The 15,733-nt window shown below is 33.7% G+C and overlaps 1 protein-coding gene across 1 annotated transcript in view; it reads right to left on the reverse strand.

Moving 5' to 3' along the window:
- Positions 1-15,733, reverse strand: part of LOC150101143 (ubiquitin carboxyl-terminal hydrolase 24-like) — an 824,883-nt gene that overhangs the window by 400,186 nt on the left and 408,964 nt on the right. The window contains exon 29 of the mRNA XM_090401261.1: positions 4,722-4,904. Coding sequence (XP_090257387.1) covers positions 4,722-4,904 — 183 coding nt within the window. The remainder of the gene's footprint in view (positions 1-4,721; positions 4,905-15,733) is intronic.

Below are 15,733 nucleotides of genomic sequence, written 5' to 3' on the forward strand. Positions count from 1 at the left end.
AGAATAATTATGGCAGACTAACATTGGTGGACAGTCATGGCAGCAGACTAACAGCTGCAAAGGATATAGTGGAATTATTGAACAAGCACTCTATCAGTGTACATCATACTGGTATAAATAATCCAGTACAATATATAGAAGAGAAGCAAGTATTAGGAGAAAATGGAAGTGAAAGAAACAGAGGTGTATCAGATGTTGGTTGAGTTAGATGCGAATAAAGCTGTGGGAATGGATGACATATCACAACATATTCTTAAGGAATGTGCACCATAGTTGGTTATTTAATGAAAGTCTTCCAGTGGATAGGGTTCCTAAGGAGTGGAAAGAAGGCAAAATTACCATTCCACAAGCATGGTTCTAAGACAGAAGTCTCCAACAATAGACCACTCTGTATAACTGCAGTCGTGGTCAAGGTATTGGAAAGATTGGTAAGGAATAGAATACAGAATTGGATTTGTAAGGATTTGGTCAGCATGGTAGGTCCTGTTTTAGTAATTTACGTGCATTTTATGATAGGTGACGAGTGTGTTAAATAAGGGAGAATCACATACAGTGATATTCTTAAACTTTGCAAAAGCATTTGATTGATTACCACATGATAAGTTGGTGTACAAACTGCAGAGGATGGGAATAGATAGTGTACTGGTTAGATGGATCAGAGATTGGCTCTCTGAACGATGCCAGCAGGTTGTGCATGATGGAGCTGTGCCTCAAAAAAGAAGGGTAATCAGTGGCATGCCCTAGGGCTCTGTTCTTGGGCCCTGCTGTTTAACTAGTTTATAAACAATATATCATGTGGACTGATGGGGGATCTTCCGTTATCTGCTGATGATGCAAAGTTGGGAAGAATTATAAATAGCACTGCTGATGCTGAATCCCTTTAGGAAGATTTGAATAGCCTTTTTATTTGGACAAAAGAGAGGGATTGTAGTTTTAATATCAATAAGTGCAAGGTGTTGTATTTTTGGAGCGCAGAAATATAAGGCTGTGTACTATATCGATCGTGCTGTACTGCAGGAAGTGGATGAGATTACAGATTTGGGAGTGATGGCTGATAGTAGACTAAAGTTTAGACAGCATACTGCTGGTGTTGGAAAGGTTGCACATCGTAGTGATAAGAATTACTCTAACATGCAAGGATAAGGAAGTGGTTGTGCCACTGTATAAGGTACTGGTCAGACCACACTTGGACTATTATGCTCAAATCTGGGCACCTAGTTTTCAGTGTAATGTGGAAACGTTTGAAGAGGAGTCCACAAGCAATTGACTAAGACAATATCAGGATTTTGGAATGCTGGCTATGGAGAGAGGTTGAAGAAATGTGGATTGCAAAGTTTGGTGGATAGAAGGAAAAGAGGTGATAGAGACATTTAAGTTAGTGAGAAGATTTTACTGGATTAATCCAGAGGAGATTATAAACAGAATAGAAGGTGAGAGGGGAAGAACCAGAGGTCATTCCTGAGGTCAAGTTATGTAAAAGTGTGATGAAGAAGAGTGTGAGGAGTAGATTTTTTTACATGGAGAATTTCAGTGAATGGAATGCATTATGAGTGTTAAGGATTTTAAGATTCTATATGATAGATATGCTGTCAGTTGAATGAACCTCCCAGAATGAGTCAGTTGACTTTATGGAGGGCATAATAATAATAATAATAATAATAATAATAATATCTTAAACCAAACACATTGTCCCCACTCTATGCAGATTTGATTACAATTAATTGATAAGGAAAAGAGGTGATAGAGACATTTAAGTTAGTGAGAAGATTTTACTGGATTAATCCAGAGGAGATTATAAACAGAATAGAAGGTGAGAGGGGAAGAACCAGAGGTCATTCCTGAGGTCAAGTTATGTAAAAGTGTGATGAAGAAGAGTGTGAGGAGTAGATTTTTTTACATGGAGAATTTCAGTGAATGGAATGCATTATGAGTGTTAAGGATTTTAAGATTCTATATGATAGATATGCTGTCAGTTGAATGAACCTCCCAGAATGAGTCAGTCGACTTTAAGGAGGGCATAATAATAATAATAATAATATCTTAAACCAAACACATTGTCCCCACTCTATGCAGATTTGATTACAATTAATTGATAAATTAAAGTATTCAAAGTTATTCTACAATTAATTGCATTGGACCAATTAGAATGAGCACTGATGCAGTCTTAAAACTTTCAACATTGATAAAAATGCAATCATAGGGTCAAATTTACATGAATTTTGTAGCATAAATTGCATAAACTACATGATGCCACTGATTTATATGTATGTTAAGCACAGATCGTGTAATTACACAATTCATGAAATGCATGACTTTTTGTACATTCTGTGATTTGTACAATGCCCTTGTACAGTTCATGAAATGTGTAGCAATTTGGACAGTTCATGAAGTGTAGCATTTTGGACAATTCACGAAATGTGCATAACAATTTCTGCTCATTTCATGAATTGTATAGTGAATTCATGAATTGTGCAGAAATACATACATATGCACAATTCATAGAATGGGCAAGAAACTATGCATTTCATGATTTGCACCTAACATATATATTAAAAAGTGGAGGTGAAAAGGTACATTTTGTCATACTCCACTTGATATGTTTTTCCATTCTGATATTTGTTCTAACTTGGCTGCTTTTTTATTTCCCGTGTTGTATATTTCTTGAATAGACTGTAACAGCTGGTTTCATATATTCAGATCGGTCATATATTAAATAATTTTTGTCTATTAATTTTCTGAGGCTTTTTTGTAATCAATGGAAGTCACGTGTGTTTCTTTTTGAAATTCTATTCTTGTTTCCAATATTTTTAGAGTGAAAACTGAGTCTATCTAAGATCTGTCTTTTGGGAATTCATTCTGTTTTCTAGTAATTTGTCCTCTACAATACTGTTTACTTTCTCTTTTAATATTTCTGCATATATTTTGTACCCTGCATTTATTAGACTAATTCGTCTGTAGTTACTGCAGTCATTTTTTTCCCAGAAATCTTGATCATGCAGAAGAATTTCAGAAATCTTTCATTAAATTTTTTAACCTGCATTTTTGTGCAGTTGCATGACTATATGTATTTGCCTGTTGATTTCCTATTTTTCATCTTATTTATTGTATTTTTTTTTAAAGTTCTGACACTGTTATATTTTCTGTTTGATCATTCTTTGTTGAATAAAATTTTACTTCTTTATTATAATTAGTCCAGAGATTATGAAAGTAATTTACCCATTTTTCTAAATCTATTGTTTGTATTTTTATTTTTTAAATTTTATTTCTTTGATCATGTATTTTATTATTTACAGGTTTTTTTTTGTTGTTGTTGTTGTGGCTTAGATATATCCTTTTCTGGTTCTGTTACAAAATTGTTTTCCATCTCTCCTTCTCTCTCTGTTTTTTCCTTAATTCTTGTTTTGCAACTGCACTGAGTACTCTATTTTTGCTTCTACCATACTTGGCCATTTCTGGTAACTCTCTCTTTTTTGTTTTTATTTTCCTTTCTATTTGCCAGCCTGATTGGTCGAGTGGTTAGCATGTCCATGTATGGACTTGTATGTTTGCGATTGTCTGTGAAAATACTAGTGGTGGTGGTGGTGGGCAGTAGATGGCATTGATGTAGATGATGATAGTAGTTGCAGGTCACTGTAGTTGGTGAATTGAGTGGTGGAGACGGAGAGTTGTAGAGTAGATGACCTTCCTCGATGAGTCTTTGGGCTCCTTGGAGGTGTCACATAATAATAATTTCTTTGTTCAAGTTTCACAGTCCTCTTTTTTTATTCCATTGATGGTTTATTTCTAAACTTTCTGTTGCCGCTTTTATAAGGATTTATTTTAGATTTTCCCATTTCTTTTCTATGTCATTTGATTCATGTATTGTTTCTGTTTTTAAATCAGTGCATTCCTGATATTGTTGCTTCATTACAAGCTTCATTACAAGAAATTTTGTAATTCAGTTTATATTTATTTTTAGTCATTTTGGTTTAAATCAATTTTTTTCCAATGCCATATAAACCAATGTCATATAATGATCAGAGTTTAATTCAAAGCCTTGATATGTTCTTACATCTTCTGCATTTATGTAAATGTTATATATTGTGAATGATACTGAGTGACAAAATGTATTTTTTATTTTTATAAAAAAAAAAGAGAAAAGCAATAAACCTGATTACACCTAAAAAAAAAAAAAACTGTCTCCAATGAGATGCTTATGCTAATTCAGAATTGAGTTACTGAATTATCAAGAAGAGATTTAAGCAGCACTTATCCTGAATGATGAGAGGTGTTAAAGAAAACATGGAATTTCCCATTAAATGTTTATATGCATAAAACTATGCAAATATTTGGTTGAATATCATACTGTATGCAATATTCATCTGAGCCTTGTTCTATCACATATTATTATAATTGTAAAACATTTGTTTCATTTGTTCAGTTTCTTGAGAACTATGGCATTAACTGCAAAATTTATGATTTGATTATGTATTTAAATTTATATATACATGAAACCTGAATTCTTACCATAAGAATAGAGAAATTTTATGAAATTTATAGTAAACCTATATTTGTCAACTATTTTCATTATAACAAACTTTCAAGTTAATAAATGAAAATCCAGAATTACCATCAGACTTAAAATGAGAAGTTACTATAACAAAAGGAACATGTACATTAGTAGTTGTTTTATTATCAAAAAACATGCACAACTATAGCATTCATGATTATCATAAACATACCTCTAAATTGTAAAGCAACTTAAAAATAGAAATTTGGGAATTCACATCAAAAAGACTTTTTAAAACTTCTTTGGGTCCTTCAAGTTTTTCTTTTATAGGAGATGATATGGTAATTTTTTTAGGACTAGATCTTGGGCTGTTTTTTCCAGATGCTTCTGCAGGAGAGGGAATTTCTGTTACTTTCTGAAATTATGATTATTAAGAAGTTTAGTACTACATAATTTTAATAAAATGAACAAACAATAACAGTGATTGTTATAATAGTCATACAATTGGTTGATACTCGAATTAGAAGTAAGTTTCAAGTTATTCAGTGAGCAGCTCAGTTACTCGGTGGTTTTGTTTAAATTAGTACTCAGGTTAGTTCTGTGTGCTGATTACATTTATTTTATAAGGTGCTATTCTTTAACTTATATATATATATATGTTAAAGATACCAAAAAATTTTATAAACTTGGTTTTAATCCTAGTTTCCTAAGTAAGCAAACAAGAAAGTAAGCTAAGTTTGCACTGAAGTATTTTCAGGTCTGAGGCAACTTGTGGTAAAGGTGGACTAAGCTCTGATCACTTGCCTTAGTATCCTATAATGCAAAGCACATCTTCTTGCAGACATGTATGATGCTATGCATTAAGGGAAGGGTCACTAACCAGCTTGGTTTGACCTTCATTGAAGTCTCTTCAGTGGGAGCTAGACCCTGAGATGGATACCAAGGTTGAAGTAATGAAGAGACCTCAATAAAGGTCGAAACTGGTCTGGGTAGTGGCCCTTCCCTTAATGCATAACATCATACATGTCCACAAGGAGATGTGCTTTGCATTATGGGAGAGCTAAGGCAAGAGCTTAGTCCACCTTTACCATCAGTTGCCTCAGACCTGAAAATACTTCAGGTGCAAACTTAGCTTACTTGGGAAAATAGGATTAAAACCAAGTCTTTAACATATGGTATACCCAAAGTAAAAAACTTTTCTACATATATATATCCATCACACATAAGAGAGGCTAATATGACTTGCTATATGCAAAACATATAGCAAGTCAATTAATGAGAAAAAAATGAATATGATGTGTTTTATGAAAGATTGGCCACACTGTGATAGAAACTGTTTAGCAGCTGTTTGTGCTTTTATAGACTCAAAGGAAAGTGGAGGAGGTGGAATGGTGGTGACTAGTGTGGCAGAACAACATCCATGAAAATAACAGAAAAAAGGCATAAACAGAAATAACAGAAAGTGATTTGAGAGTCTTCATTAACCAAATATTCTCTTCTGAATGAATTAGGCATACTTTTAGAGGTTTCTAATGCACCATATACCATACATATGAACAATATTACAAAGTGGAAGAGATTGGTATTAACACAACTTATCAATCTGTACAAGCAGTTGTACAGATTGATAAGTTGTGTTGACTGGAAAAGGATACCCAGTTTTTTAGAGTCTGGGAGCTTATGATCATGATGTGTGTTTACAAGGAAAAGCTACAGGTGCAAGTCAGCCTAAAAAGAAAAAATTACTTTGCTAGGAGATCTGAGTATTGTCAAGCATGAGGGGACATGAAGTGAGATCTTTTCACAAGATACAAGGTCACTGGCAGTGAAGCTATGAAGTTCACAAATTTGTCCTTATCCAACTTGGAGAATGGCACGAATTATCTTCCATCATCAATGCTTGAAGCATCATCATAGAAGATCTGAAAGCCTAACATCTGAGTACTGTAAACAACAAAAGTATGAATAGGATTCCAGGTTAAATGACAAGTGTTTCCATGAGTTGATACCTCATAAATAAGGAATGAAATGCCTACTTCCTCCCACTCACCCCAATAAAATTTTTGTTTGGTTTATTTCACATTCATTTTTTATGTATCAGAGAATATGTAAGTACTCAGTGCTAAAAGTACTCAGTTTAGTTCTGTGTGCTAATTACAATTACTTTATAAGGGGATATTTTTTAACTTATATATATATATATATATATATATATATACAGGGTGTTCGGGATAAATTTGACAGTTTCGTAAGGAAAAAGAAAATCTTCTTTGTATCTATTAAATTTAATGAATTGACAAAAAAAACATTACAGGCAGAGTTAATTACAATACTATCAACAAGATTTACTCAAAATAACCACCATTAGCATCGATCACAGCTTCAATTCTGCTTCGGAACCTCGAACAAGCTGATGCTACAGTCTCCCTGGGAAGGGCCGCAAAAACTGTTTTAATTTTATCCATTAACTGGACTTTTGTATTACTGGAAGTGCGATCGGTGTCTTTTTCAACTGCGCCCCATACAAAATAATCCATGGGGTTAAGGTCTGGGGAGTTTGGAGGCCAAACATTTGGACTGGTGAAGTCGTAGAAATTTTCAGACAACCATTTTTGACTTTTCCCAGAGGTGTGGCAAGGGGCCGAATCCTGCTGCCATACATACGGCCTACCATTGGCTACCCTTGTTATCCAGGGCTTGACTACAGTTAGCAACTCCACGAACAAAGCCCGAATTCCAATGCCAGGGTTCTTCAACACCTGTTCCTGCAGATTTGCGAGGAATTCTGCTGTACGAACGCAATCAGATCGTCTGCTAGGGATCTTTCTTCTTGCTACATCCTTGTAGTCACCATTGCAAGTCTCTAGTTCATGCCTGATTGTTTTTACTGTATTCAGGGAGCATTGGGCAGCAGTCGTAATATCCTTATTTTGATGGCGGGCACGAATCATCATGATACAAGTTATTCTCTTCCATGATTCAGGTGGGTTCCAGCTATCCATCCTTTCTGACATCTTGTATATGAATGAAGAAGGGTCCAAACTTTTAAATGAAGAGAAGTGTGTGTTAATACATGTAACTTACGGAAAAATATAATTAATTATAAATATGTCAAATTTATCCCGAACACCCTGTATATGTGGTGATCAGCTTTTACTCGGTTGTTGTACATTTGAAAAAAATATAGATTTAATGACTATAAAACCGAGATAACATATAAAGATTTTAATGATAAATACTACTAGTTTCAGCATATAGCAGCCTTCTTCAGGTATTTATAAAGGAATACTAATAAACATTGAATTATCTAAACAAACTGGAAATTACAGGTACAAACTGCCTCGCATAATCGATACATAAAAACGTTGTATTTTTCCCTTGATTCTACAATTTTCCTCTCAAACTCATCATCACAGCGAAAGATATTTTCTGATCTATTCCAGCAAACGGAGTGGCTTTGTTGGTCATCATTAGGATTATTTGAAAAAAGAACATGACTGGATAACGCAGTTGCATGAGATCTTTTATAAGAGATTTCTCTTTTATGCTCTTCTATCCGTTGTTCAATAGATTTGTTTGTTTGTCCAAAGTATGGGATATTGCAATCGCACCACAATTTATATACTCCAGGGTACTTAAGGTTGTGATGAGTAGGTTTTGGATGGCTGATTAGAGAACGGATTTTAGGAAGTGTGGTGAAGAAGGTCCTGATATAATATTTTTTAAGGACTTTAGCTATTTTTTTGGAGACTGTGCTAATGTATGGAATGGAGATGCTACCTTTAAAATTAATAGTCTCTGTTGTGCACTGCCTAGGAGGATCCAGAAGAAATTTCTTAATTGTTTTTTCAGAGTATCCATTTTGTTTAAAAATAAGAGTGAGGTGATTCATTTCTTTTTGTAGTTCATCTTGATCATTTAAGAGAGAATGTGCTCTGTGTCCTAAGGTAGATATAGTTCCAAGTTTTTGTGGTGGAAAATGATGAGAAAGATTATGCAGATATCTATTGGTATGCATAGGTTTTCTGTACATAGAGATTTTTAATCTTTCAGAGCATCGTGTAAGCATAACATCCAAGAAAGGTAAGGAGTTATTATTTTCTAGATCAGCAGTAAATTTTATATTAGGATGTTGGATGTTTAGATGACGAAGAAAATCTGTGAGAGATGTGTGCCCATGATTCCAAATAATGAATATATCATCAACATATCTTTTCCAAACTTTTGGTTTAAATGAGAAGGAAGATATGGCTTTCTTTTCAAAATCTTCAAGGAAGATGTTAGCTAGCACTGGGGACAAAGGATTGCCCATTGCCAGGCCTTGTTTTTGTTTGTAAATGGAGTCCTGATATCTGAAGTAACCAGAATGAATGTGAGGCAATTTGTACCTGTAATTTCCAGTTTGTTTAGATAATTCAATGTTTATTAGTATTCCTTTATAAATACCTGAAGAAGGCTGCTATATGCCGAAACTAGTAGTATTTATCATTAAAATCTATATATGTTATCTCGGTTTTATAGTCATTAAATCTATATTTTTTCATATATATATATATATATATATATATATATATCCACCCCCACATAAGAGACGTTGTAAAACCTACAGCAAGCCAGTTAATAATGAGAAAAGAATGAATATGATGTGTTTTATGAATGATAATGGTCAGAGTCATTGAAGAAAACAGTGTGAAAGGAGAAATTATTCTTGCCTGAGATGTGAGAAATATTGAGGTGGTGGTGGTGGTGGTGGGGGATAATGATACAATTGTATCCTAAAAGCAGTGTTGACACCTCTGCAGTCTTCATATTTAAACTTTCTAATATTCAATGAAGTATATATGTTAAAATATTTGACAATTTTAAGAAAAAAACTGTGTTCCCATTATTGTAGTAAATCATTATGCTAGTCATCTTTTTTTTTTTTTTTTTTATATATCATTCCCACATACTAGAAGCTACAAGGCCTTATTAACAAATAAATGAATGTAGCATCAGCCAGGATCAAGAACAAAGTAATCTGTTGATATTCTTCTTAAAGAGCTGGAGATTGTAGTCCTTGGAAAATACTTTATGGGGAAAGTTGTTCCCCAAAATTGAGGTAGATGGTATAACAGATAACAGGAGTGGAGGATTGCAAGTTCAGTGAGTCAGTAATTCAACTGTAACAGAACGTTGGGCAGCTATTACTCTGTTCCAGTAGATTTAGCAGGCATGGGAGGAATAATGCATGCTAGTTCTGATGAACAACACTCAAGGAAATATCTGTAGAAAGGACATAATACAGTAACTGACCATCTGTGATATAGTGGATGAAGAGTCTTTGGATCATCGGTCAACTGAACCACTCTCTTCTGGACAGCATCAAAAATTTTCAGGGAGGTCCTAGGTGGATTACCCAAATATGAGAACTACATTCCAAGGTTGGGCAAATTTTTGAGATTTGTACAGAGTAAGCAATTGGTTGGAAGAGAAGTAATGTCCCTCAAACCAAAATGGATGCCATGTTCCTTGGAAGTTAAAGATGCTATAAAGGTATTGTGATTATGTCAAGACCAGATCTCCAAGAAGTGAGATCTGATCTTGACTGTTAAGCTAAGCATTATCAAAGTAGTAGAGAACTTACCATATATTTTGGCGTAAAATGCGATCCATGTGTAATGCAAACTAGAAATTTTGTTTGAAAACTAGCCCTAAAATGCCATGTCCATGTATAATGCGATCTGTTAATCTTGTTCCATAACATTATAAATAATACAATATGAATTAACGAAAGAAATATTTATTTTAAAACAAAATGTCAAAATCCTTTAAATTCTTCTTCATCTTTTGAGTCATCAATCATTTCATTTATAAATTCATCTGTAGGGATTGCGTCATCAGCGTAGCAGTTGTCATCATCTTCATGCTCTTCATTTTGTTGTGTATCATCCTCGCTTTCGTATATGACGTGATATTCGGATCCATCCATTGAATTACTTATTCCACATTTAAGAAATGAGCGTTGAATCATTTCAGATGGTATCGAATCCCATGCTTCTTTAACCCAGATGGTGACTAGGGTGATCTCAGGCTTCTGAAAATTCCCACCCTTTGTCATCTTCACCAAACCAGATGACATCCATTCTCTCCATTTTTCACGTAAGTGATCTTTAAACGGCTTATTCAAGCTGACATCAAGCGGCTGCAAAACAGAAGTTAGACCACCCAGTATGACTGCTAGGTCTGTACGTAGCTCATGCGCTTTCTCTTTGCTTGCCACCATTCAATGTGCCCAGACCAGCATGCATTGTTGACATAACAAGCTACCTGGACGTATGTTCCATACTTAATCCAGCCACAATTGTACACCTTCTTCATCCATCCAACCTTTCTGACTGGTGCGAACAATTACACCTGGTGGAAATTTCATATGCTTTGAAATTTTCTTCCTTTTAAATATCGCTGTCGGCTTTAATTTGGTTCCGTCTGCCATGCATGCTAGAACAACGGTAAAATGTATGTTTTCATGTCCAGTTGTTTTTATGAAGACACCCTTTTCACCAACTAAGTTTACTGTTCGATTCCCAGGCATATCATTTCAAAATACATGGACGTCGCATCCATCTTGCCAATTTGGGAAAGTTCATATCTGTGACACTTCCGTAATTTTATGATAAATTTATGGAAGGACTGCACTTTTTCTTCAAGCTGCTTTGGTAACTTCTGTGCAATTTTTGTTCGGTGTCGTAATGTTAATGCTTTGCATTCCATAAATCTGTTGCACCACCCAGACGAAGAAAGAAAAGATGAAATACCTGGTGTGTCCTTGAATTTACCATTCTTGAGTTGTAGAGCTCGAAAACGAATTGCATTTCTTGTTACTATAATGCCATCTTGTCGTTGCTTCAAAATCCATTCATTTAGCTCTTCTTCGAGTTCTGGAAAGGATGCTACATCTCCACGACAGGCAAGTTTCATTTTGGGGATTTTTCAAGACTGTCTTTTTGCTTACGCCAAAGTCTAATATTACTCACTGCTACACCAAATTCTCTCATAGCAACACTGTTATTATGTTCTTATGCAAACTGGACGACACGCAATTTAAATCTTGCTTCAAGAGATGAACGTTTACGTTTCTGTTGACTCATTTTCAGGCTAGGTTTGTTTAATGAATAATATTTAAAATGAACAGTGGTTAAACCGATATACCGAACTGTGCTCTATCATTAGCACTACTTACATTACTGGCTTTATGCACAGATATGATGCATACCAAGTAGATTTGGTTGCATAGGCATTAGGTAGTATATATTGTGTGTGCAAGTCTAATAAGATATTATATTTTTTAGGATCTGCATATAATGTGAACCCCTAACTTTAAGTAGTATTTTTTACCATAAATTTTTCACATTATATGCGATAATATATGGTAGTTATTTTTTTTGTGAGAAAATATAGAAAACTGTGTTTTTGAAGAACTAAAGGTGCCCAGGCTGTTATTGCCCTAATAAAGGATGGTGAAATGATCAGTGTTTAAGCCACTATCATAGATAATCCTGAAATGAATAAGCAATTCAAGATTTTTCATATGAGTAGGATGAAAGTGCTATCATCAGCAAAAGTGTGAATTTGAGCTGGAGTCAGGTTGTTTATATATATATATATATATATATATATATATATATATATATATATATATATAGAGAGAGAGAGAGAGAGAGAGAGAGAGAGAGAGAGAGAGAGAGAATTAGAGGATAGGTGAAATAAGTGAGCCCTGAGGAGCTAGCTGCATTAATAATAAAAATTTATAGCTACTGTTCTCCTATAATGTATATTTCTTGTATTTTTCTTTTCATGTTATGCGCCCAATTAAGTCTTCTAAGAAGTCAAAACTAATTGTGTGTTAAAATAATAAACAGTTTTCTATTTTATAATAAATTTAATTTAATCCTTTATCCAAGAGTAAACAAACAAAGTCTGAGCCTGAAGAATCTTCAGGATACCACTACCCACCTAATTGGGTAGTGGCCCTTCCCTTAATGCATAGCATTATGTCTGCAAGGAGATGGCTTTGCATTATGGGAGATAGTGAGACAAGGAGTGATGAGAGCTTGGTCCACCTTTACGAGTTGCCTCAGTCCTGAAAATACTTCAGGCGCAAACTTTGTTTGCTTACACTTGGATAAAGGATTAAACTAAATTTATGAGAGTCTAACCAAGTGAAAAAAAAAAAGGAATAACAAAATAGAAAACTTCCAACAGTTGTTTTCTATTTTGTTATTCCTCAGCTTTAATTATTAAATTTCTTCAAATTATGTCATATAGCTGAGTAAATCTGTTGCATCAAATACACACACACACACACACACACACACACACACACACACACACACACACACACACACACACACACACACACACACGGGGAGGGTCTGCTAAAATCATATTTCCAAACATTTTCAATATCTCCTTTGATTTTTTACCGTAAAGAGATCAAAAGACCCTTGTCCAGTCTGAATAACACAGTTTTCTAATCTCGATGGCATTTTTTTGATTGTGTTGAAAATTTGAGCTCCAGTATAATTCATCTTTCATGCCAACTTTTATGACCTCTATTAAAATCTACAGCTTGTAAATTAGCTCATATTCAATTTATTTCTAAGAATAAAAAACAAATTGTTATCATCAAGCAGAAATAAATTGTGCTTGATGCACTCCTTTCTAAAGAATTGGAAAAATCTATTAAGTTCATTTTTATAATAAATTCCATAATAAATGATTTTAATTAACGTATGATTTCCAGAATGAATTCTGCCACTGTTGTCAGGGAAATCTTCTTGGATATGTTCACTAGTTATATATCTAATGGTGACATGGAAATGCTTTGAAAAATTCAAAATGATTTAACCTCCATTTTCCCTTGTTTTGCAACAAGGTATAACTTTCTCTAGAGTTAAACAGTGCATATATATGGTAGAATATCGCTATTCCCAAAGTCTGAATAAATGCTGTGGCACTATAAGCATGCTACACCAGTTTTTAAAATGATAGACAGAATCAAATAAACATGATTCATTTTTTTATAATTAAAACTTAACTACAATCTGAAATGAATAAAAAGGAACAATAAAACTGAGAACATGCATAAAATAATTTTCACACATGCTGCCTTAAAATAATCATGCTTTATAAAATGTGCATCATACTGGTATTAAGGCATTTTGATAGTTAATATTTGGTCCTTTTTTACTAAATATGATACATTATATTGGATTTTTTTTATTGGACCATGATTTTGATAAACATATATACATAATCGTAGACAAGTTAAAAAATACGGTTTAATAACAATGACTAAGTCTCCACGCTTTATGCTCTTGATGTCACGCGTGCTCTTCAATTTTGTTTAACTGATTTTTAAGTTGTTACTGCATTCTTTTGTTTTAGCATTTAATGTTAGTATAACCTTTCTCATCTTGAAAAAGCCAGACAGACCATAGCTGGCGAAACTTACTAATGATTATGTATAAATATATATTTATCAAAATCATGGTCCAATAAAAATTCCAATATAAGGAATCAAATTTAGTATTTAGCCATTATTAAACAAACAAAAATTAAGTATCATGTGCTAATGTTCTCATATCCAATGATCATCATAAATAAAATACCTGAAATAAAGAGACAGTCCTACTCTGGTCCAGCAGTATTTTCTATCCAACAATACCATTTAGAATGAGAAGTATGTAAACAATGGCTGTTTTAATTTATATACTTCTCATATACAATTGATGACTGGACCATTTACTCACTATTCACTTCACAGGATGAAGGTTTGATTCCCACTGTGGGTGTGGATGTTTGTGAATAGCTTTAAGTGATGGACAAATTTTACAGACTGGTGTGAGATCACCAACTGGCTTATTAGAAGACTAAAGATTGAGCTCCAATTGAGGTAGCATGAAACAACTTTCATGTTTGGTGGACCAGAGCAAGGTTTCTGGATTAATTAATTAACTTAGCCTATCCATTGTATTTTACTAATGTATAGTACATTAGGAGGTTTGAAGACTTTCCTGAGAAGGATTCACACTAAAAAATTGGTCCTCAGTCAAAAAGCTTTTCAAATAGTCAAAGCAACCAATATGATCTCAGAGAGTAACCATGAATGAGAGAACCAGCATATGGAAAAGTTCAATTGTATTTTTTTTATGGAGGGATAACTCTGGGAAAGCTAGTAAAATAAAAGAAAACACATAATGTCCCCAAAGATATTTTTTACTAAGCTTAAACCACTGAACTACAGATATTTTGGTTTGTGTAACAAAAACCATCTTCAGTATAGATGAACAAACAATGAAAAATTCAACAAAATTACACCAAATTAAAATTACAGGCAATAAATAATAGTGACCTTTTCATGTGCAGTTGTGAGGATGTCAGTTTGCCAACCATTACACTATGGGGATCCTTAAAAACAAAAAGGAGGGAAAATGCAATTACTAATAATAATTTTCCAAATTTTGGGCAGGGATAGTCAAATTAATTGTTGGCAATCATAGTTTGGATAATGAAAAAAAATTCAGTACTCTCTTTTTGCATTTGTAGATATTGCTATGTAGCAACTTTGCATTATTCCAAAGGATTCTGCAGCTAGTGTTGTTCAGTCAACATTCTACAAGGCTGGACTTGCAGCATTTAATCGGTTGGATATAAGACTGACGTTCTCAAATACATTTTAAAATGAAACATCCAATAGGTCTGAAATAGGATAAGTTTCAATTACACATAATTTGACAGATGCCAAAGTAGCAACAATGGAGGCATTTTATGTACAGAGAAGGTAAAATGAGGCTGATTTGATTGAATTCCTTTCATGTGGTGATCAGTTTTGATTTCAACTCACCATTCACCAATGTACTGATGAATGATACCCTTGAATATGTATTTTCTGAATTTCCAGATGATGCTGTTAACATTTTTAAATTTGTTAGAAATTCAGGATATTTCACTTGGAATGTAAACTATACAAACTAACTGAAGGAAGTAAAATGGATTCAATTTTGTTTTCAACTTTTATCTAGAGCATTTAGAAGAAAATATCTTTCCTAAATCATAAACCTTCACTTTGGCTCTGTTATATGGATGTGTCTTTGCTATTACAAACAGAAAGAGCTATATAGCTAACTGCAAAATAATTACTTATCCTAGAATCAAATTTATTCTAGGGAAAATAAGCCAAATGGAACGTTATCCATTCTA

Source organism: Typopeltis vanoorti, chromosome 12 (assembly GCF_054136105.1).
Source record: "Typopeltis vanoorti isolate ZY-2024b chromosome 12, IOZ_Tvanoo_1.0, whole genome shotgun sequence".
NCBI lineage: Eukaryota > Metazoa > Arthropoda > Arachnida > Uropygi > Thelyphonidae > Typopeltis > Typopeltis vanoorti.